This window comes from Dipodomys spectabilis, unplaced genomic scaffold (genome assembly GCF_019054845.1).
Source record: "Dipodomys spectabilis isolate Male_0828 unplaced genomic scaffold, ASM1905484v1 ptg000148l, whole genome shotgun sequence".
NCBI classification, from domain to species: domain Eukaryota; kingdom Metazoa; phylum Chordata; class Mammalia; order Rodentia; family Heteromyidae; genus Dipodomys; species Dipodomys spectabilis.
In genome coordinates this window covers 2,884,955-2,907,216 of record NW_024870825.1, presented here as the reverse complement: position 1 = coordinate 2,907,216, position 22,262 = coordinate 2,884,955, and the positions used below count along the sequence as shown (strand labels likewise).

The following is a 22,262-nucleotide window of genomic DNA, read 5'->3' as shown; positions in this document are numbered from 1 at the left end:
CGGGTAAGTGGTCAGATGGTCCTCCTGCCACAGGTGCCTGCCTCTCATCTCGCCTGGGGAAGGGTGGGCTGAGAAGTGCAGCCTGGGTTTGGAAGCAGGAGGATGGCCGGCGTCTGGCAGCCATGTCCAGACAGAGCTAAGCTATCTGAGGGTAAACCTTCTGTCATCCATAGAACAGCCACAGAGCCAAGGAGATGCCAGACCAGCAGGACAACGTCCAGCAGCAGCCCCAAGCTCAGCCTCCACGCTCCCCTCAAGGGCCTTCACACTTCCTGAGCACACCAGCCTGAAGGCTCACAGCTGACCCTCGGCTGCCACCACGTGACCTAGACCTGCCCAACCCCACTGGGCCAGACTGGAGGGGGCCGGGAGCGAGTGGTGGCTCATACCTGTCATCCCAGCTACTCGGGAGGCTGAGATCTGAGGATCGTGTTTCAAAGCCAGCCCAGACAGGAAAGCCCATGAGACTCTTATCTCCAATGAACCAGCAGAAAACCCAAAGTGGCGCTGTGGCTCAAGCGTGTAGAGCACCAGCCTTGAGTGAAAAAGCTAAGGGACAGCGCCCAGACCCTGAGGTCAAGCCCTAGCACTGGCGCATGGAAAGCCTGCCCGCTCTCTTACAGGTAAGAAAGCAAAGACACAGAGGTTGAGACGGCCAGTGAGGAGCAGAGAGAGCCTGGCCACAGAGCCGGGTCTTCTGGCCCCTTCCGCTCCATCCTGCCACGGTGCGGGGCGAGCTGCGGGGAGGGAGGAGATGAAGCGCAACCAATGGCCTGACTCCAGGTACTTACTCCTAACTCCGGTGCAGTCCCTCTGCTTGCAGCATCCGCGTGAATGAAATCACAACCGAGGGGTTCCCTGGTGAGATACGGGCAATCAATAAGCGCCTGGCCCCTGGGCCCCTGGGCCTTCTGCCTCAAGTCTGCACACCCTGAAGTGGTGTGAGACCGTGAGGAATGCTCTTGCCAGCAGATCCTGCTGTGTGGAGCTAGGTGACCGCCTTCGATGGTCAGCAAGAGGCACCCGGTCACTGCTCGCTCCTCTCCGGATCACAGGCCACAGAGACAACTGGATCAACTGTCCAGCCCAGAGCGGGAAACACAAAATGCTACAAAATGCTACACAGAGCACCTCTGTCCTATACTCCTCCCAGGATAGCCGCACAGAGCGTAACTGTTTATCTGGAATGAATGGAGAAAGAACATGGATTGTCGGCTAAGGCCTCAAGTTTTCCTGTGATGATAAACCAAGGGAGGAGCTTAGTGCATGAATGGAGAGGTGGATAATTCTAGAATGCACATCCAGGTGGCTCTGGGAAAGCAAAGACCTTGTCCCCCACCAACAGCAAGGTTACCGTTCCCAGGCAGCTGTGTGCCAAGGTCTTCTATTGAAATGTAAAATCTATGGAAAGCCAGGGCCGCAGCTCATACCTGTTATCCTAGCAAATTCTGGGGCTAACACTGAGGATCGTGGTTCAAAGCCAGCCGGGGTGGGAAAGTCTATGAGATTCTTAATCTCCAATGAACCAGCAAAAAGTCAGAAGTGGAGTGATGGCTCAAGTGAAGAACATCAGTATCAGGCAAAAAAAAGCTAAGCAAGAGCGCAAGGTCCTGAGGCCAAACCGCAGCTGTGACCCACACAGAAATCTACAGCGGGCGATCTGAACGTGGCCCCTTGCAATAAAGCTGGAGAGGAGCCCGGCCACCCGGCTCTGCGTGTGGAGATGTGGATGATGGCCACGCCGTGCCAAGGAGGAATGTGGGAAGAAATGGGCTAATATGTAGCTGGGCAGGAGCTGGATGTGGCTTAATGCATTTTTATTCACAGGAGATCCCAGCAGGGGAAAATACTTTCTCAATGAATTTGTTTCCCTCAACCTTATTTTAAACCCCTAACAGGCAAGCCAGTTTGATGCCCTCTGTTCCTATTAATAAAAAGAGAAATGATCACAGCACTTGAAACTCAGCTAGGAAAGGTACAAGATACACATGGAGTGCTTTACAGATATGAGGTCATTTATCTTCCTGGCACTGGAGAAGATTTCTTTATGGATGGTGTGGCTGGGAGGGAGATCCAACCTCCAAGAGCAAGGCTCTTAGCGTTGGGACTGAGCAAAGAGGAGGCAGGTGAGCGGTGAGGATAGTTGAGGATACAGCTATGTGAACACACAGGAGTGTTAGTTCATGTTAGCCTGCTGAGGTTGTGTGTGTGTGTGTCAGTGTGTGTGTGTGTGTGTGTGTGTGTGTGTGTGTGTGTTAGTGTACTGGGGCTTGAACCCAGGGCCTTGTGCTATCCTTACCTGGCTTTTCTGCCCCTGGCTAGCACTCTGCCACTTAAGCCACAGCTGCACTTCCAGTTATTTGCTGGTTAACGGGAGATAAGAGTCTTACAGACTTCCTGCCCAGGCTGGCTGCAAATCGTAGTCCTCACAGCTCAGCCTCCTGAGCAGTTAGTGCTACAGGTGTGAACCACAAGCCCTCACCTAGATGTATAGATGCATTTTAATAAAAGTGTCCATGAAGACTGCATACCAGTCCCTACTGCTGAAATCCTCCGTTGCCAAGACGGATGTCATTTTCAGCTTCTTTGTGCAGAGAAATGATCATCGGAGGAAGAAATGTGTGTGTGAAGGGGGGGGCAGTCCTGTGCACACTTGATCGCTCACTCCAGGGCCAGGTGATGAAAAAAAGTAAAGCCGAGGGATATGAATCAATTTAATCTTTTTGTTTTCCGCGGACCGTTAACTCGACTGCCTCACCAAATATTCATTTTCAAGGGCTCTATTCTACTTTATCTTTCTCTTTTGTCAAGACGAGTGAGTCAGAGTTCTCAAAGACACAGACTTGGAATCAATTATGTGGACTAATTAGATTGCACTTATCAGGATCCTGGGGGCCCAGGCCTGGCACCAGAGCGCGCTGCGCTCCATTTCTCCTGCCACACGCTTCCTTTGCTGAGGCTAGCCAGACATCAGGGGTGCAGGATCTGCCCCACATGTGAAGGAAGGCAGCCAGCCCTTGCGGCTGGGCCTGGGAAAGGTGAGGGGACAGGCCTACCCCTCACCAACCCAGAGTCAAAGCCCGGGGCGGGCAGCGGCCGCCTGGACTCTCACAGCCCCATGCCCACCTCCAAAGCCCCCTCAACAGACGCTGAGGACTGAAGGCTGGCTGCAGCCTGCCCAGGGCCGCCAGCTGGGCTCATGGCACACAGGGCTGTGCAGCAGCCTCATCCAGGGCTTGTGGGGGTCGGGGGGAGGCTGAGAACGGCCCTGGGGTCCTTGGCTGGGTGGACATTTTCTGCACTTTTTAAAGGCGCCTCTGCTTTAAGCTTTGGTGGAAGGGCCCCGTGCCCACCAAACACTCTTTTTTTCCAGGCGCAGGTGGCTCACGCCTGTCATCCCAGCTACTCAGGAGGCTGAGATCTGAGGATCATGGTTCCAAGCCAGCCTGGGCAGGAAAGTCCGTGAGACTCTTATCTGCACTAAAACTACCACAAAAAAAAAAAGAGTCAGGGGCTAGGAAGTTGGCTCAGTGGTAGAGCGCTTGCCTTGCTTGCCTGAGGCCCTGGGTTCAATTCCTCAGCACCACATAAGCAAAAAAGAAAAAACCCGGAAGTGGCGCTGTGACTCAAGTGGTAGAGCGCTAGCCTTGAGCTGAAGAGCTGAGGGACAGCACCCAGGCCCAGAGTTCAGGCCCCACGACCGGACCCAAAAAGAAAAAAAAAAGAGTCAGAAGTGGCGCAGTGGCTCAAGTGGTAGAGCACCAGGTTTGAGCTCAGGGACAGCACCCAGACCCTGAGTTCAAGCCCAAACACCAGCACCAAAACAAAAAAGGCCTTTGTTTTGGTATTCGATTCTCTATGGGTTGCTGTACAGCATCTGGCTTTTTATATAGACAGGGCTGTGATTCGAAGCAGAGGCTCAGCCTGATCTGACTGCCTGAACCCAATCTACTCAAGAAATGCAGGCCAAGAGCTCACCACAGGATCTAAATTGGTCAGGTGTGGCAAGTGGGACAAGCGTTGATGTCACTCAAAGAGACATTTTCCTTCCTTCCTTCCTTCCTTCCTTCCACCCTCCCTCCCTCCTTCCTTCCTCCTCCTCTATCTTCTTTGTGGTGCGTGCATGCATGCCAGTACTAAGGCTTGAATTCAGGATCTGAGTGCTGTCCTTTAGCTTTTTCACTGCAGGCTGGTATTCTACCACTTGAACCACAGCTTCATTTCTGGCTTTTTGCTGGTTAATTGAAGATGAGTATCTCACAAACTTTCCTGCTCAAGCTCTGAACTGCAATCCTAGGATCTCAGTCTCCTGAGTAGCTGAGATTATAGGCAGGAGCCACTGGTGCCCAGCTAAAGGGATGTTTTCCTGACAGAGGAGAAGCCCTGGGCTCCAGCGTACATAGCAAGCCAGGAGCATGCATAGCAAGCCAGGAGGGGGAAAAAATGGAGCCACAGCCTCTGCTAGCCTGGCCGGGGACTCCACTAGACAGCAGTGCCTCTCGGGAAAGAATGTGAAGTCTTTCGTGCAAGGAGAGAGCTGCTCTCTGGCGGTCGACCTGCCATCTATCCACAGAGGAAATGCCAAACTCAGCCTGGCTCGGGCCTGGGGAGCTGGGTGTTCTGATGGTGGGAGTTCCTGCCCAGGTTCTGATCTCACTCCCCTCTGGGGTGCATCCTAAAGGACTAACTCAGGGGCTCTGAGGAGGCTTTCAGGCCCGGCAGTGGCTTGCTGGGAAGGCTTTTTCAAGGTTTAAATTTTCCCATTAAGAAATCAGCATTGGCCGGGTGCCGGTGGCTCACACCTATGAGCCTAGCTACTCAGGAGGCTGAGATCTGAGGATCAGGCAGGAAAGTCCACGAGACTCTTCACTTAATTAGCAAAAAGCCGTTAGTGGTGCCGTGGTAGAGCACTAGCAATAAGTGAAAAAGCTCAGGGGCAGTGCCCAGGCCCTGAATTCCAACAGGCCCCAGTACCAACACAGAACAACAGAAAACAAGACAACCTCCAGGATTGCTTGTGAAACATCCCATGTCAGGGGCCCCATCAGGCAGCCTCCGCCTCCCCAGCGCCCGTTATGCGGAGGAGCACGTGGCCCTGTGCCCCTCCCGCCGATGCCCCGGATGCCCCATGGCTGCCATTCTCAGCCCACAATGCCAAGCGGCCAACGCGCCGGGCAGGCAGCCTCACCCACCTCTTTGAAGGATTTCTTTACCTCCACCAGGGAGTGCCAGTGGGCGATGGGCTTCCGGGGGTAGGCCAGCATCTCGTTCCAGTGGTCCCTGCCCAGGCCTTCGGCACTGGTCCCCACGCTGCACACCCCGATGATCTCGTTGTGGCCCACTCTGCGGAAGACAGACCCCGCCGTTGGCCACCAGGCAGCTCTCGGGCAGAAGGGTGAGCGCTATAGGCCAACACTGGGCTGGCCTGGGAGGTTGGAGCCTGTGAGGCTGCTCGACCTCCATCAGACACAGGGAGATAAGCGAGGGCCACGGGCTTGCCTGGAACCCCAGGGACCGATGGCCTCTCACCTTGTGACCTGACCAGCCCTTCATAGCCAGAGACAGCAGGACTGCGAGAGAATCTGTTAACGAGAGATAATGCCGAGAGCCATTTCTCCTCCCCGAGCCGTGATTTATTCACTCAGCAAGAGCATCCATTACCATTCAAGTAACATTAGTCAAGGGGCCTGAGAACTTGTGTTCAAAATCCAGGACTGAAGCTGGGCACCAGTGCCACACCTGTAATCCTAGCTAGCTGGGAGGCTGAGATCTGAGGATACAGGTTCGAAAGCAGCCCACGCAGATGATTTGAGACACTGTTGTGTCCAATTAACCAGTGAAACTCCAGAAGTGGCCAGGTGCTGGTGGCTCACGCCTGTAATCCTAGCTCCATTGTGGTTCGAAGCCAGCCCGGGCAGGAAAGTCCAAAAGGCTCTTATCTCCAATAAAAGACTTTCGGGCTGGGAAGGTGGCTCAGTGGTAGAGTGCTTGCCTCGAATGCATGAGGCCCTGGGTTCAATTCCTCAGCACCATATAAGCAGAAAAAGTCGGAAATGGCGCTGTGGCTCAAGTGGTAGAATGCTTGCCTTGAGCTAAAGAGCTGAGGGACAGTGTCCAAACCTAGAGTTCAGGCCCCACAACTGACCAAAAAAAAAAGATATCCAATAAACGACTTTCAAAGGCTGGACATGGCGCTGTGGCTCAAGCGCATTAGCCTTGAGCAAAAGAAGCTCAGGGTCAGCGCCCAGGCCCAGAGTTCAAGCCCCAGGACTGGCAAAAAAGAAAAAAAAAAAAGCCAGAAGTGGAGCTGTAGCTCAAGTGGTAGAGTGGCAGCAGCGTGGAGCAGAAAAAGCCAGGCAAGAGAGCAAGACCTAGAGTTCAAATCCTAGAACTATCCCCGCAGTAAAGAAAAAAAAAAATCCAGGACAGGGAATTAGCGCAGATCTCAGTATCCTTCTATTAAGGGACAGTTGGAGAGAGGGAATCATGAGGGGCAGTGGCTGGGCAGTGCTTTTGAGGCAGCCTTGATGGGAAGCAGAATCAAAAATGAGAAAAAAACACCCTTGAAGAGGACCGGGGCTGGGAGGCGTGGTGGGTCTGGTGGCGGAAAGTCGTGGGAGCCCAGGGGAAGGACACAGCCATGACCCATCTTCAGAGATGTAGAGCTGAGGAATGTGTTCAGGAAGATGTGTTTTTAGTCAATTGGCAGAGTCGGGGCAGAATTCGCCTGAGGCTATTTGGGGCCGAGGTGGTAGGGACCGATCTTGTCGGTGGTGGTGTTCTAAGTCCTTGCTTGGCTTCTACATTCCCTTGCTTGGCTGCTATGCTCCGGGCTAAACCCAAACTACTTGAACTCCAGCCATGCCCAGCTTTTTGTTGGTTAATTAGATAAGCATCTCACAGACTTTCCTGTCCAGGTCAGCTCTGAATGGTCCTCCTCAGATCTCAGCCTCCTGAGTAGCTGGGATGACAGGTGTGAGCCACAGGTGTGGGGCTTGCCAGAGAGGCGTGTTAAAGGACGGCCGGTGGTCACGGCGCCACCTGGGACAACGGGAAGAGATGGGTGGAAACAGGCCACCGGGAGGGAAGCCGAGGCCCGCGTGGTCCCCTCAAGTCCCTGTCCCTTCGGGTGGCAGAACCTGCACCCCAAACTCCGGGTCCTAGGCCAAGAAGCCTGTGCTGCCCCAGGGTGGAGGCAGGAGCCGTGTCCCTGGGGCTGGGCTGCACGTACCTGTCGTAGTCCATGACCGAGATGAGCAGGCTCACTTGATCCATGTTCTCCGGAGGAATGTCAAAGATGACTGCCTCATTGTAGACGGGGTTGAGCGTGTTCTTCTTTATGGTGGTTTTCTTCTTCTTCAACCTCCGGCCGTCACACAGCAGGGACACCTTGACATAGGGGTCTGTGCAGACAGGAACGGAGTGAAGGAGAGAGGGTGTGTCCTGAGCATTGTTTGCCACAGAGGGCTGACTCTGTGTGTGTGTGTGTGTGTGTGAGAGAGAGAGAGAAAAACAAAGCCACTTGAAGTTACCTGTGTGCACACCTGTCTCTGAGGAGGCACTGGCATCTTTACTCTTGTGAGGTACTAATAGAGATGCAGCCTGACCAGACACGCGCTGCCCATGCCCCAGACCTGCACCTCTGTCCCACAGCGCCTGGCTTTTCTTCTCTTCCCTCCCTCCCTTCCTTCTTTCCTTTATTCCTTCCTTCATTCCTTCCCTTCTTCCTCTTCCTCTCCTCCTTTTGTTCTTGCCTGTCCCTTGCACTGTCTCTCAACTCAAGGTGGGTGCTCTACCACTTGAGCCACACCTCCACTTCTGGCTTTTTGCTGATAAACTGAAGAATTTCATGTATTTTGCTCTGTGGGCTTGGATTCAGGCTGTGAGCCTCAGCTCTTAGCCTCCCAGGTAGCCAGGGTGACAGGTGACCCCATATTTCTCTCATGTGTTTGGAGACAGTTTTTCCTGGAGGTTTTCACCAGCATTGCTGAGCAAAGGATCAAGGGGGTAACAAAAAGGCCTCCATGATGCTGAAGGCACACCCTGGAGTCAGAGCGACATGAACAGCTGCTGCCGCACGCTGTTTACACCGGGTCCCCATATCTCAATACTCTCATTTGCATTTGTCAGCAGGAAGGGGATGCAGCCTGCTTTCTGCTCCCCTGGAAGTCAGGTCCTGGCCACTTCTGAGCTGTGGAGTGGAAGGAGCTGTGGCCGGGAGGGTGAGGGAGTCCTCCCTGGGGGAGGGCCAGGCTGGTAGGCTTTCTCCATGGTGTCTTGGACTGTCTCCACGCTGCTAGCAACTGTCTTGTTACTGAAATGTCTGTGTGCCTCCCAAGGGTGGCTCTCCATTCTGTTTTTCTGAATAGGGATTTCATGTCCTCTTCCTACCCTGAAATTTTCTACTCATCCAGATGAAGGGACACCTAGTGTATCGCATGGCACAGGTGTTTTGGTCACCATCATAATTAGTATTTACGCTTCCAGCTCAAGAAGGGTGAAGATGACCCACAGGTAATAACAGCTTTCAGACACAGAGGGGCTGGCACCTTGTCCAGGCTGTGTGCATGGGCAGGTGTGGGCTAAGTCCAATGCCCTCCCACCCTGCAATCCCGAGGGTGCAGCCCTGCCTCCTGTGCAAAAGCCTCCCGGACTCATGGCCCCTGACATGCAGTTCAGTATGAAGAAGAGAAACCTCAGCCCTACCCAGAAGGCCAAGCGTTGAAGGCTTTCCTACAGGCAACCGAATGAGGGTTGGGGTTGGGGTTAGGGTAAGAATTAGGGGTTAGAGTTAGGGTTAGGGCTTAGGGTTAACGGTTAGGCGACTAGATGAAGGTGTGTCCACAGGTAACTGGATGAGCTCCATGCTCAGCCTTGGAGAGCTTAGGTTTTCTTTCTTTCTTTTTTTTTTTTGTCGGTTGTGGGCCTGAACTGTGGGCCTGAACTGTGGGCCTGAGCACTGTCCCTCAGCTCTTCAGCTCAGGTTAGCCCTCTACCACTTGAGCCATAGCGCCACTTCCTGCTTTTTCTGCTTATATGGTGCTGAAGAATCGAACCCAGGGCTTCATGCATGCAAGGCAAGCACTCTACTACTGAGCCACCTTCCCAGACCATGAGAGAGCTTAGGTTTTCAAAGAAACTGGGGGAGGCAGCAAGGAATTTTAACCAGCCTGCTCTTGCACTCTGCTGCTTTGTGAGACACCCTTCGGGATTTTCGGGGGATTTTGTCTGTGTGTGTGTGTGTGTGTGTGTGTGTGTGTGTGTGTGTGTGTGTGTGTGTGTGTGTGTGTCTGCCAGTACTAGGGCTTGAACTTAGAGCCTGGTTACCTGTCTTTGAGCTTTACTGCTGAATCCCGTGGCTCTATCACTTTAGCCATAGATCCATTTTTGGCTTTTTGGTGGTTAACTAGAGTCTCACAGAATTCCCTTCTCAGCTGGCTTCAAACCCTGATCCTCAGATTTCAGCCTCCTGAAGCTAGGATGACAGGCATAGTCCCTGAGCCTGGCCCACCATGACCGCTTTGTGGCATCTGTGCTCATACTTAAGAGCTTTCCAGGAAACACACAGTAAAGGCAAGGGGGTGTGGGGCAGATTCCATAGGAGTTGAGGGGCGCCTCCGGGGTGGTGTGACCCAGGACATGGACATCAGAGGAGGGCTTCCTGGAGGAGACAAATGGGGCCTTTCCCAGGCTGCGCATCCTCACAGGCAGTCTACCTGCAGCCTCCGCCCTCCCCAGCGAGCTTTCAGCTCACAAGCTTCAAGCTCCTGCCCTGACACCCGCCAGCTCCCGGAGGGCCCTCCTTACCATAAAGAAAGCATGTGCACACACCTGTGTCTATGTGTGCATGTGTGTATATGTGTACGTGTGCGCACACGTGCGTATGCAGGTACGCCCTGACACCATGCCCAGCACACAGGCTTCTGCAGCTGCTCTCCACCCCTGCCTCCTTTTTAGCGTGTTTGCAGCCCAAGCCTGGGCGGAGGGCAGACATTTATTGGAGCCACTCCATGTGACCCTTTTGGAGGTCCGGGCCAGTGCAGAAATGGAGAAGACTGTCCTGAGTGTGTCTCCTGCTCCTTTCCCTCCTCTGCACGAAAACTGTGAGCTGAGCCTCCTCCCCTCTGCCCCTCCGTCACCCTCTTCCCTCCCTCCCTCCTCTCCCCTCTACCAGTGATCCACCCAGTGCTTATGATGTCCTGGGACACCGCTTAGCATCTCCCTGGATTTGCTCACTTATTCTGAGTACAATCAATGCAGGCAGTAGCGTTCCCATCTCCCAGACCAAGAAACACCTGTGGCCTGGATGGCGGATGTTTCAAAGGCCACGCCTGAAGGTCTGAGCCTAGCCCTGGTGCTACTGGCCCGGTGGTAGAACCTTCTGGATGTGTGGACTAATGGAAGGAAGCCAGGCCATGGGCGGGGTCTGGTTGCTACAGGACCTCAGCCCCACCCCCCTCCTCTTGGCTTCCTGCTCTGAGGTCGGGTCTCCTCTGCCATGTGCCCGTGGCCCAGGCTGAGCACACTGGCGCAGTGGGCTGAAGTCAGCCTTCCCTGCGCGCCAGTCACCGCGGGTCCACTGCCGTGGCTGCGGAGACCCAGCCCAGGGAGCTGGGGCTGTGTTCTGCTTCAAAACACTGGCGTTTACCGCCCTTCATCCTGCACACTCCCACAGCCTGCTGTCTGGACTCCAGGAGGCAGCACGGTGGCCACAGGGGAGGGGAGAGGCTGGTGGGGGGAGGCTGGTGGAGGCCATGAGGGGGAGGGGAGAGGCTGGTGGGGGGAGGCTGGTGGAGGCCATGAGGGGGAGGGGAGAGGCTGGTGGGGGACACAGAGGAGGAGAGAGGCTGGGGAAGCACAGGGGAGGAGAGAGGCTGGGGGGGAATGGGGGAGGGGAGAGGCTGGGGGGAATAGGGGAGGGGAGAGGCTGGTGGGGGCCATAGGGGGAGGGGGAGTCTGGGGGCACAGGGAAGGGGAGTACCTGAGTAGCCTGTGATGTCCATGGCCTTCAGGTTGCGGCATTTGATCACGGTGAGGGTGAGCCTGCCGGCCGTGGGCAGGTAGCAGAGGGAGAACATGATCTCTCCCAAGTCCACGCTTTCCTGCAGGGAAGCAGACAGGAGGGCAGTGAGGGCCTCGCCCCTCCAGGGCCGTGGGGAAGCCTCGCCACCAGTTTAAGGACATGGGCCCTGGGATCCGTGAGGAATCCCAGGTCTCGGGGGTAGAAGGTCCCCTTGCGACGTCCCTTCTCATGTTTCGATCAGGCCTGGGTCGCCTGCGGTCTGCTCTGGTCTGACTGGCCCCATCCGGGCTCTCTCCGCCCCCCCCCCCCCTCCAGGTGTGTGGTCAGCTTGTCCTGGGCAGCACAAGTGCTCAGCCCACAGGCTGCGGCTCCCCTCCACTCTGCCCCTCCACTCAGCCGGCACCCAGGCCTCCACTGTGGCAGCCTCCTGGCCTCTCTGGGCTCCACCGTCTCTGGGTGGAGAGAATGCCAACCAATGAGCCGTCCCCACCCAGTGCCTGAGCCCCGCCTTGGATCGGTTTTGTCCCTTTCCCCTAATTCGATCAACCTTCAAAAACAAACAGCGAGGGGCAGAGTCAGCACGGCCAGGCCACGAGGTCGCCTTTTCCTACAAAATTCTACCACCTTCTTTGGAAGATGGCAAACGTGTCCATCTGTTGTACCAGAGAGCATCCTGCCAGGCTGCTCTTCCTCCTGCGCCCACGACTTGAGGCGGGGGCAGGTGTCTCGGAACTCCACCATACAGAGGTGCTTCCTGCCTTAGGGTTCCCAGAGCTAGGCTGGATGAGGGGGTCAGGGCTTGGGAAGGCTCTGATTTCAGATGTCATGTACAACTCCACTCCTCAGAAGTCCCTGGTTCAAAATAACAAGTTTTAGTCTTCTATGTGTGCCCTGTATTAATTCACTGACTCAGTCGTACTGTTATGTACTAAGTACACGATCTAGATACGGGGCATAGAGGAGAGAAATCCCTTCCTCTAGGCAACTTACATTGTATGGGGTCCAGCACAGTATTAAAAAGAGAAATGAATATTAAAAAGGAAAAGGAAATGAAGTTGGTCAAAAACATCAAGCAGACAAATTTCCAGCTGAGAAGGGAGATATGAAATGACCTTGGAGAAAGTCGTAGCTGTTGGGTTTTCCCTGACTTCTGAGAAAGAGGAGTTGAGGAAGACACCAAGGCTCCCAGGGCAGCCCACCTCCAACTGGAAACTTCTGGAATATTGGCCCACCCGAGAATTAGCCTGAGCATATTCTCCTCTAGGAGGCGTCAGCTCCCTCCCTTTCCTGCCCCATGCTTCTGGTCTACCTACCACCCCTGGCCTCCAATCAAAGCCCAGAACTGGTGCCAGAAGGCCCCCAGCCAAGGGCTGGGAAGGTGGCTCAGTGCCAGAAGGCCCCCAGCCGTGGAACTTCCACCAGGGTGGTGGAACTTTCCACAACCAGCCCCCCTTCCAATACCCAGGAACCTGGCCCCTGCAGTGCCAGCAATCCACATCATGTGGGGCTTTGTCCGTGCAGAGTCTCGGGGCAGGAGCCCCTGGCAGCTCTGGGGGCGAGAATCAAGAATCAGGGCTTTGTCCCCTATGTTTACTCAGCTCCTGGTGGTGCTGAGTGCTCCTTCAGGACCTGTAGAAACATCCACCGAGTCACACTTGTTTTGCATCGTTTCACACTTCCTGCCCAGGTGCACACCTGGCCCCGAGTCGTCCTACTTTTGCTTCTCATCATTGCAAAACACACATCATTAGGCCTGGTTTCCTCACTGAAATGGGGTCTCATGGACCTTCCTGATAAGGCTGGTCCCAGGTTGCTAGTAGACAGCCACCAAACCAGTCATCAACTAAGATCTCATAAGCTTTGCTGCCCATACAAACCACCATTCCCCTCCCCACCCCCAAGCCTTCCAGCTAGCCAGGATTGCACATGTGAGCCCCAGACCAGACCTCTCTTTATTTACTTTAGAAAACTCCCAGGGATCCTTCAATAGCAGCCTGCTTTCCTCTGCCGAGGTCTTTGCTGATGTTTTTTTCTCAGGGATCCTTAGCACAAACCTCTGAAGTAGGTGTCCCAAGCCCCACCAAACCCTGGAAGAAGCGACCACCTTGAGAAGTTTAGAAGCATCAAGTGCTTAGCAGTTTGCTTTCTGAACAAGGACAGCAGCTCAGCTTGCACGAGACTGGTAGGAGCTGAGCCTGCTTTCCTCCCCTCTGCCTGCCCTGCTCTGCATGGCTGATGTGCATTTGTTGACTTTTGCCTCTCCAGGCCCAGATGATTCTGCACCTGACTGTACCTCAGGGTCTGTCTGCCCGCCTGCCCCCCCCCAAGCACCCGTCCCCCGCCTGCCCCTGACTCAGTGTCCCCCCCAGCACCCGTCCCCTGCCTGCCCCTGACTCAGTGTCCCCCCCAGCACCTGTCCCCCGCCTGCAGTGCCTCAGGCTGCACAGCTCACACAAGTCACTGGATGGAGTCTTTCCTCACCCGCATCTTGCACTTCGCACAGCTTAGTGGCGAGAGTGCGTATTGCTCTAGCATGCACAAGACGGACAGGGAGGACTGGGTTGTCCTTTTGAGCCAGTATTGGAGCTGGAAATCCAGGACCCTGCTTTTTACTTGCTTTTATTTGTTTCTGTTTCACTCAAGGTTGGCCCTCTACCACTCAAGCCACACCTTTACTTGTGGCTTCTTGCCAGGAGTCTTCTCGGGCCACCATCTGCACAACAGCAGTGTCCGTCCGCCCAGGCTGAGCCAGAGAGCCCACTGCTGCTCTCTTTGAAAACACTTGCATCTCAGTCATGAAGCGCCTGGTGGCTTTTCTCCTCTTTAGCAAAGGCGTCACCGGAGACCTAGAAGGATCCAGAAGCACTGGCAGGAAGTGCTGCTGAGTCACTCTGGGCTGAGGAGCCTGGAGGAGAGGCCCCAGGGGCGAGACAGCATCCTGAGAGCCGATGCAGCCTCCGTTCACGGTTATGGGAGGCAGTTTGTGCCGGAGCAAGGCTGGTGTGCCCAGAAGTACTCTGTACGTAACTGTGGGTGCTAGCAGGAAGGGGCAGGGCAGGGCCAGAGGGCAGGGCAGACCGGGAGGCCGGGCAGAGCCGGGCAAGGATGGCGTGCTTTACTGTTTGGCACGTGGCAAGTCCTGGAGAGTTTAACAGGAAGGTCCATGAGACTCGCATCTCCCATGAGCCAGCAAAAAACTGGAAGTGGTGCTGTGGCTCAAGTGGTAGAGCACCAGTCTTGAGCAGAAAAGCTCAGGGTCAGCACCCAGGCCCTGAGTTCAAGGCCCAGGACTGGAGTCCGAGCGAGCGCGCACACATGTGAGCATGCACACACACACACACACACACACACACACACACACACTCATCTACCGGGTGTTAGCACCACAGGGTGCTGCTGCTCAGAGGACAGCACCATAAGGGCATACCGACTGTCCCCGGAGAGCGCCATGGCCCCCTCCGAGCTGGCGCCCGCCTTCCTGCCAGCCTCACTCCCAGGGCCGTGCGCCAGGTGCTTGCATGTTATTAAAAGCCCATGTGCTCACCTGTATCCCACCTGGGGTGGCCGGGGACACATGGCTCCCAACAGCTTTGGGGATGGACCTGAGGTAGGAGCCCCCGTTCTATCCCTGTGACCCCATCCGCGGGCTCCCCCAGAATGGCCACACCTCCCCCCCCAGCGCCTCCCCCACGCAGCGCCTCCCCCTGCTTCCCCTCCATCGGGTGGGCACCACCGTCAGTCCCTGCCTGCGTCCCTCGGGCTGCGCTGGGCCTGCTTGGTATGTTCTCCCCCTCCCGCCCCCGCCTCGGCCTCGTGTCTTGCTTTGGGGAGGGTGCCCAGTAGCCCCCGTGGCAAAGTGAACTGTGGGGCATGGCTGAGTGGAGGCGGCTGGACTGGTGACCCTCAGATGAGAGGCTGGCAGAGAGGGCGGGAGTCAGACACGGCCCATCTCCCCAGCACCTGCTGTGCACACAGGCGGGGCTGAGTGTGAGTCCCTGGTGGGTGGTAGTGATGGTGTGAGTTCCTGGTGGGCAGGGGGGTGAGTGTGAGTCTCTGGTAGACAGGGGTGTGAGTCCATGGTGGGCAGGAGGGGGGTGAGTGTGAGTCCCTGGTGGACTGGGATGTGAGTCCGTGGTGGGCGGTGTGTGTGTGTGTGTATGTGTGTGTGAGTGTAAGTCCTGGTGGGTGGGATCTGAGTGTGAGTCCGTGGGGGGGGGGGTGAGTCCATGGTGGGTGGGACAGTGCTGCCAGGCCCAGTGGGAGTGCAGGGTGGCCGGGTGTGACCGGGCCATGGCTGGGCGTGGCCAGGCTGGCCATGGCTGGTCCATAGCCAGGCCTTTGGGTGCTCTGGCCGCTTGGGCCCACTGTGGAAGGAGCGGCCTCACCCCTCGGCCTCCCTGTCCAGTGCACTCTTGGCCTGAGTCTTGCAGCAGGTGACGATGGCCAGCCGGAAGCGGGTAGAGGAAGGGACAGGTGGGAAGCGGGGGGGGGGGGGGGGGGGGGGAGGGGAAGAAGGTGGGAAGTAGAGGGGGGAAGGAAAAGACATGGTGGGAAGGGGGGGAGGAAGGGATAAGGTGGGAAGGGAGGGAGGAAAGGAAGGGACAAGGTGGGAAGGGGGGAGGAAGGGACAAGGTGGGAAGTGGGGGAGGGACAAGGTGGTCCTCGTCCTCAGCTCCCCTCTGAACTTGCCTTGTGTGCAGCTGCTCCCACGTCCTGGCAGGGGCGGTGAGTCACTGCTCCTGGGAGAAGGTGGGCGGAGAGGGAGCAGGAGGGAGGCTTGGGGGGGAGGCCTGCGGAGGGGGGTTGGAGGGCCTGTGGGGAGGGGGAGGCCTGTGGGAGGGAGGGAGGCCTGCTGGGGAGGGGGCGAGGTGGGAGCTGAGCAGAGCAGTCTGGGGGATTCTGGTCCCTTAGAGATCAGCGTCCAGGCCCAGCATCTTCACGGACATCCCGGGGCAGGGGGCGGGGGGAGCGAAAACCCACGGTGAGAGTGTGCGGTCCCTCCTGGCCTCATGTGGTTCCCGGGGAGGGGAGGGGCAGTGCCCCCACAGGGGCACCCGGCCCTGCAGGACGGCTCCAACCCTGCCAAGTGGCTCAGGAGCTCAAAAGCAACCGTTTTATTTTATGGGTTTGCTCTGGGGCTTGAACTCAGGACCTCAAGCTCCCCCTTGGCTTTTTTGCTCAAAGTGGAGCTCTACTGCTTGAGCCACATCTCCCTTCTAGCCTCTTGCTGGTTAGCTGGCAGTAAGAGTCTCGTGGACTGTTTCGCACAGCTGGCTTTGAACTGTGGTCCTCAGATCTCAGCCTCTCGAGTGGATGGATTCCAGGCTGAGCCACTGGTGCTGGCTTGGACTTTGACTTGCTTCCTTGGGTCCTGCATGGGTAAGGGCCTGGCCTGCGGCCCTCAGGGTGTCGGAGGTGCCTCCCACTGTGGACCCCAGCCCAAGGTCAGCTCCTGTCCCAGCTCCCACGCAGGACCTCACTGAAAAACCTACTCCACACTCCTAGTGTTTGGCGCCTTAGAACAGCACAGGACGTGTGGCCTTGGGCAGGACCGCCGACACCCCTGCCCCCTCCTGCTGCGCCCCAGCCGGAGTACTCTGCCTCAAAGCCTGTCCCTGCCTCACCCCACCCCTCCTCTTCCCAGCCTCCTCTGTCTCCTCCACCCTGCATGCTTGGCTGGCACTCTGGCTTCATGGAGACAGACCCACGGCCGGCCGGAGCTGTGGGAAGCTGGGCTCTAGTCCTCAGCACGTCTGCACGTCTGGCACGGGAGTCTGCACATGCCTTCACAAGGTTTGGGGTTCAAATCCCTGCCTGCTGTTTGGGGTGCAGGCTGCCCCTCTCTCCTTCCCAGAAGGATGGGCTCTGCGCTCCACCCCGGAGCCCTTCAGCAGGCGCAGGGCTTGGCTTCTGGGATCTCAGCGGTCCCCGCAGGGTTCAGGCCTTGCTGCTGGCGCTCGGGCCGCTAGCCTGAGCCTCGGGCTGGGGTGAACTCGGCTGTGAGCTCTGCCACGGTACCAGATGCTCCCATAAAATCAGGGGGCCGTGCGGATGGAGGGAGCTCCCTGCTGGGTAGCATGTGGCGCTGTGTCTGATGGCCGACCAGGGCTGGCATCACCGAGAGGGAGAAGATGCCAGGGGTGGGGTGGGAGGGTGGAGGAGGGGGACAGGACTCGAGGCTGATGGGGTCGGGGGGCACAGAGGCAGGCCCCGGCCCCTTCCCTCTGCGCATTGGGAACGAGGCTGAGATGCCAAATTGCCTTAATACTGTAACTCCTCCCAAAATTACAGGCTGTGTGTTCTGCCAGCGGCGGCTAATGGTGCCTGCCGGTGAGCAGATGACATGAATGGTTATTTCCAGACACCAGGAGCAGAGAGGCTGAGCGATGAGGGGGAGACCAGGCCGGGAGGCCTGGGGGGGGGTGGAGGACAGGAACCAGGAGTTTGGAAGCAGCTGTGGCACCACCACCACAGAACTTTCCAGATCCCTCCTTCTCCTAAAGGGCCCTGAGAAACCTGGGAAAGCTACTGGCTGGGACCGGGCCTGCCTGGAACCCAGCTCCTGCTGTGGAGAGGAGGCCAGAGGTCTGGTCACAGAGGCTCCTCATCCCAGGGAGGCCGGTGTGTCCTGGCCTCCTGGTGGACACCTCTGTTTCCCCCACTTCCTCAGCCTCCCCCCACCCCAGGCTTCTCCCACCACACTAGCCACAGACAGTGTGGGACCACGGGGAAGCAGTCCCAACCGGGAATAAGACCTCCCCTTTTCCCTGAAGACCATGGCTTTCTTCCCAAGCCTTGGAATGAGGGGGTCCCAGGTTTCCCGGGCCAGGCTGGCTCCTCTGAGCCTGCGATCAGATCGCCTACAGCAGGAGCTCACCTCACTCACGCTCCTAAAGCACTCCCGGCCAGCCGGGGCGCACTGCAGAGCCCGGACGGCAGTGCACGCTAGAGCCCCAGCTCCCCCTCTCAGTTCCAGATCAGGAAGCCAAGGCTTTGCTGAGGGTGGTAGTACACAGCTGTAATCACAGCCACTATGGGGAGGCTGGAGGATTGTGGTTCAAGGCCAGCCCAGACAAAAGTCCAGCAAGAACTCACACTGCCACTGCCTGGTGTCTTGCTTTCCCCAATGCTTCAAACGCTGACTAGAGAGTGTGTGACACAGTTACTCCTTGTGTGTGTGTATGTGTGTGTGGGGGGGTCCTGGTACTGGGGTGTTTTCTTGGGCCTGCGTGTTCTCCTTCGGCTTTTATGCTCAGTGCTGGCCTTGTACCATTTGAACCATGCCTCCGTGTCCGGCTTTGTGCTGGTTGGGAATCTCACTGCCTTTCTGCCCGGCCTCCCTCTCTCCATGGCGAGTAGCTGGCATCACAGGTTGCGGCCACCACCAGGACCCAGTTTTCACATTTTATAGGTCAGGAAGGCTGAGGACATTCCAAACTGAGGTCAGTTTCTCTAAACACTGTATGACTCGAATTTATTTTACCCTTCCTCAGTTCAAGGCCAGCGACTACAGTCGTACATCATTTGGATATTTTAGAATATAAAGGAAATACAGTACGCCACAGAAAGAAAGCTGAGGTCAAACACCAGCACTGCCAAAAACAGAACAAAGAAACCCAGTGCAAACGTGGATTCTTACAGAATCGAGAAGGGTTAGTGTTACAGCAAACTTGAAGAGCTTTTAATGAACACAGCTCTTGGAGAGCCTGGTGTCGCTCAGGCTTCCCTTCATCCTAACCCCAGCCCCAGGGAAGAGGTTGTTCTGAGGCCTGGCTCTGACCCCAGGACTGCTCAGCTCCCCGTGTCTGGAGGGCTGGGTCACTTCTGCCCTGGGACCCTAAGGCCTGTGGGCCTTGTGGACCCTGGCTGCCTCCTGCTGGCCCGTGAACAGCTCTCACTGGCGCCCCCACTTCATGGGGGCGAAGTAGGGGTGATCTCTCCAGAGACAGCCTCAGGGGCCCAAGGACTGGGCTTGTTCCAAAGGCCCTTGTAGGGAACTCTGCAGGGGGCTGTCAGATCAGAAAAGGATTGGAAGACAGCCCCACCAGGCCTCAGAGGGCTGAGCAGCGGCTCCCCTGAGGCAGAAACAAAGGGAGTAAGATCAGTGCGTGGTCTGGCTGCAGAGCTTGGCAGTAATTACTGCTTCCCGCTGCCATGTGAGTGGACTCCGTCATAAGCTGAGGACTGTGACAACACAACGTGTTACAACCTTGTTTTCTACAGAACGGCCTGCTCAGAGCTACAGTAACCTTCCCTGTGCTAAACCTAATAAGTAAACTTGCTTATGGGAACTTGGGTTTCAGGAGCCTGGCCCCTGCCTTCCTGACTCTCTTTCTGTCTTTTCTCATTTCTTCTGCTCCAGGTGCCCATGGCGCTCCCCCCCCCCCCCCCAATTGAGGAGCAACACAGCCCTCTGGGTATTAACAAGCCATGGCCGCCTTACGGCACAGCGTCCCCAGGAAATCCTTCTCTTGGAGAAGCTCCCTCTTCTGACGGGTGCAGTCCGCTGGGGCAGAGAGGGGCCAGCAGAAGAGCGTGAGAAGGCAAGTGGCTCACACCCGCCCATAATCCTAGCTATTCAGGAATCTGAGATCTGAGGATCCCAGTTCAAAGCCATTCTGGGCAAGAAAGTCCACGAGACTCTTGTCCCCAATTAACCAGCAGAAAGCCTAAAGTGGAGGTGTGGCAGAGTGGTAGAGTACCCGTCTTGAGCTAAAAAGCTGAGGAACAGGGCCAGGCTCTGAGTTTAAGTCCCAGGACTGGCACAACCCCGCCCTTCAAAAAAAATCATGATAACTGTTCCCAAATGTGTCTCTGGTCCAGTGTGTGTGTGTGTGTGTGTGTGTGTGTGTGTGTGTGTGTGTGTGTGTGTGCATACATGTGCATGTGCACAAAAAGAGAGTTCAGCCAGTTTCTCTGGTTAAAAATTCCCCCATCAGGAGGCCGGGAAATATTCTTCCTTAGGGAACACTTCTCCCTGAAAGATCTGGGTGTCTTCCCAGCCTGGATGGAATTTTCTTAAAAAAATAAAATAAAACAGAAAAAGTCTTGTCAGCAGGATTTAGAATTATAGACGTATTTGCAGCCAGATTTTCCCAGCTGCTTTTTCTCCAAAAACCTACTCTACAGTCCCAGAAACAACAAGAGTTTGCTTTGCATGCTTTCCCTTCAAGAGCCACCTCAAATCCAGACACCGGTGGCTCACGCCTGTCATCCTAGCTACTCAGGAGGTTGAGAGCTGAGGATCGTGGTTCAAATCCACCCGGGGCCAGCACAGCCCGTGAGACTCTTATCTCCAATGAACCACTAAAAGGCAGAAGTGGGGCTGTGGCTCAGCTCTAGAGCATTGGCCTTGAGTGAAAAAGCCAAGCAAGAGTGCAAGGCCCTGAGTTCAAATCCAGTACCAGCACACACACACACACACACACACACACACACACACACAAACACACACACACAAAGAAGATACTGACATTTCAGAAAGGCCTGGAAATGGGAACCAGCAGAGGCTGAGCATGTACACCAGTGCAGAACTCTTGGGAAGGGCACTCATAGTCAGCTTAAGGGGAAGAAGATTCAGGATATATCTTAAGGGGTAGAACAAGAAGATTTGGGGCTCATCTTGAGGGGTAGAAAAGGAAGATTTGGGCGCATGGTGCAGGGCTTGGCACTTTCTGGTTATGGGCCTGTGGCTCTGAGTGGGTGTGTGGGTCACCTCAGCTGGGCGCTAAGGGTAACACAGGAGCACTTGGGCATCAGCTGTGACACCGGAGTCCGGCACAGGGCACAGGGGAGCAGGGAGGACCGGCGTGGGCAGCAGCGTGGTTTGCCGCAGTGGTCACCACGAGAGCTCTTCCCCACTCAGCTCCAAGAGTTCCAAGGTCAAGGAGATGCTTGTAAGCAAGTTTGGACATGACCCACAGAGCCAGAAATGATGGGTGGTCGGCGGGACTAAGGAGGTCCAAGCGGTGTGGCCACGGGCCCTCCCCCGGCTTCCCCCGCCACAGGCGCCGTGGTCTGGAGGTCCTGTCGGAGGAGCTGGTGCTCAGGAGTGTGACGGTGTCGGTTCACCCACAAGAGCTTAGTGCGGCTGTGAGTCAGCTGACGGGGATGGAAGACCAGATGTGCATGTGAATCACTGACCGTACACATGCCAACAACTGGAGAGGGCTGGCCTAGGTGCTGCAGCCCCAACGCATACGTATTTATGGACAATGGAGACGTTTTGGTCTAGGTTAGCTCAGTGCCAAGGTACTGAGAAATGGGCTCAGTCTTTCCTACAGACGTTGCTTGTTCTATGTGTGTGTGTGTGTGTGCGTGTGTGCGTGTGTGTGCATGTGGGGGGTTACTGGGGCTTGAACTCAGGGCTGGGCATTCTCCTTTAGCTTTTTCACCCAAGGCTGATGTTCTACCACTTCTGGCTTTTTGGTGGTTAATCAGAGTCTCGTGGACTTTCCCATCTGGAATGGCTTCAAGCAGGGATCCTCAGATCTCAGCCTCCTGGGTAGCTAGGATTACAGGCATGAGCCCCAGTGCCTGGCTTGACAGTTTATTCTTTGTTGTTTGCAGTCATATTGGCCTGGGGTTTGGGGGGGTGGCGAAGGATGGGTCTGTGCTTCATGCCCTTTGACCCTCTAAGTTCTTTTCTTCCCTCCTCCCTACAGGACAGAGGCCACCACACAGAATGAAGGCCATTAGTGGACAGGGTCTTGGGGACATAAAGGTGGGTGAGGAGTGAGGAAAAAGCCAGGGCAAGAGGATTCCCTGGGGAAGCACCCTAGGTTTCTAGGATGGTTGGAAGGGCACATACTGTGGCACATGAGTCCCACAGCCCAGACTGGCTGAGTCACCTGGGCAAGCTGTGGGACTTCTATCATCTTAGCTCAGTCAGGTGAAAGTTGAACCAAATCGCCTTTGAGGCCTGGTCAGGCCTTGACCTCCACAAAGTTCCCAAGAACACGGGGCCAGATCCCTACACAAGAGCAGAGAACCTGGAGCCAGATCCCTGTACAGGAGCAGAGAACACAGAGCCAGATCCCTGCACAAGAGCAGAAAACACGGAGCCAGATCCCTGCACACGAGCAGAGAACACGGAGCCAGATCCCTGCAGAGAACATGGAGCCAGATCCCTGTACAGGAGCAGAGAACACAGAGCCAGATCCTTGTACAAGAGCAGAGAACACGGAGCCAGATCCCTGCAGAGAACATGGAGCCAGATCCCTGAACAAGAACATGAGAG

The 22,262-nt window shown here is 56.1% G+C and overlaps 1 protein-coding gene across 1 annotated transcript in view; it reads right to left on the bottom strand.

Moving 5' to 3' along the window:
* Positions 1-832: 832 nt before the first annotated feature.
* The window catches only part of Syt6 (synaptotagmin 6), a 33,455-nt gene continuing 12,025 nt past the window's right edge, over positions 833-22,262 (bottom strand). Inside the window, 4 exon segments of the mRNA XM_042692295.1 lie at positions 833-858; positions 5,193-5,343; positions 7,232-7,403; positions 10,982-11,102. Of these exon segments, the coding sequence (XP_042548229.1) occupies positions 841-858; positions 5,193-5,343; positions 7,232-7,403; positions 10,982-11,102 (462 nt within the window). The 3' untranslated portion in view covers positions 833-840.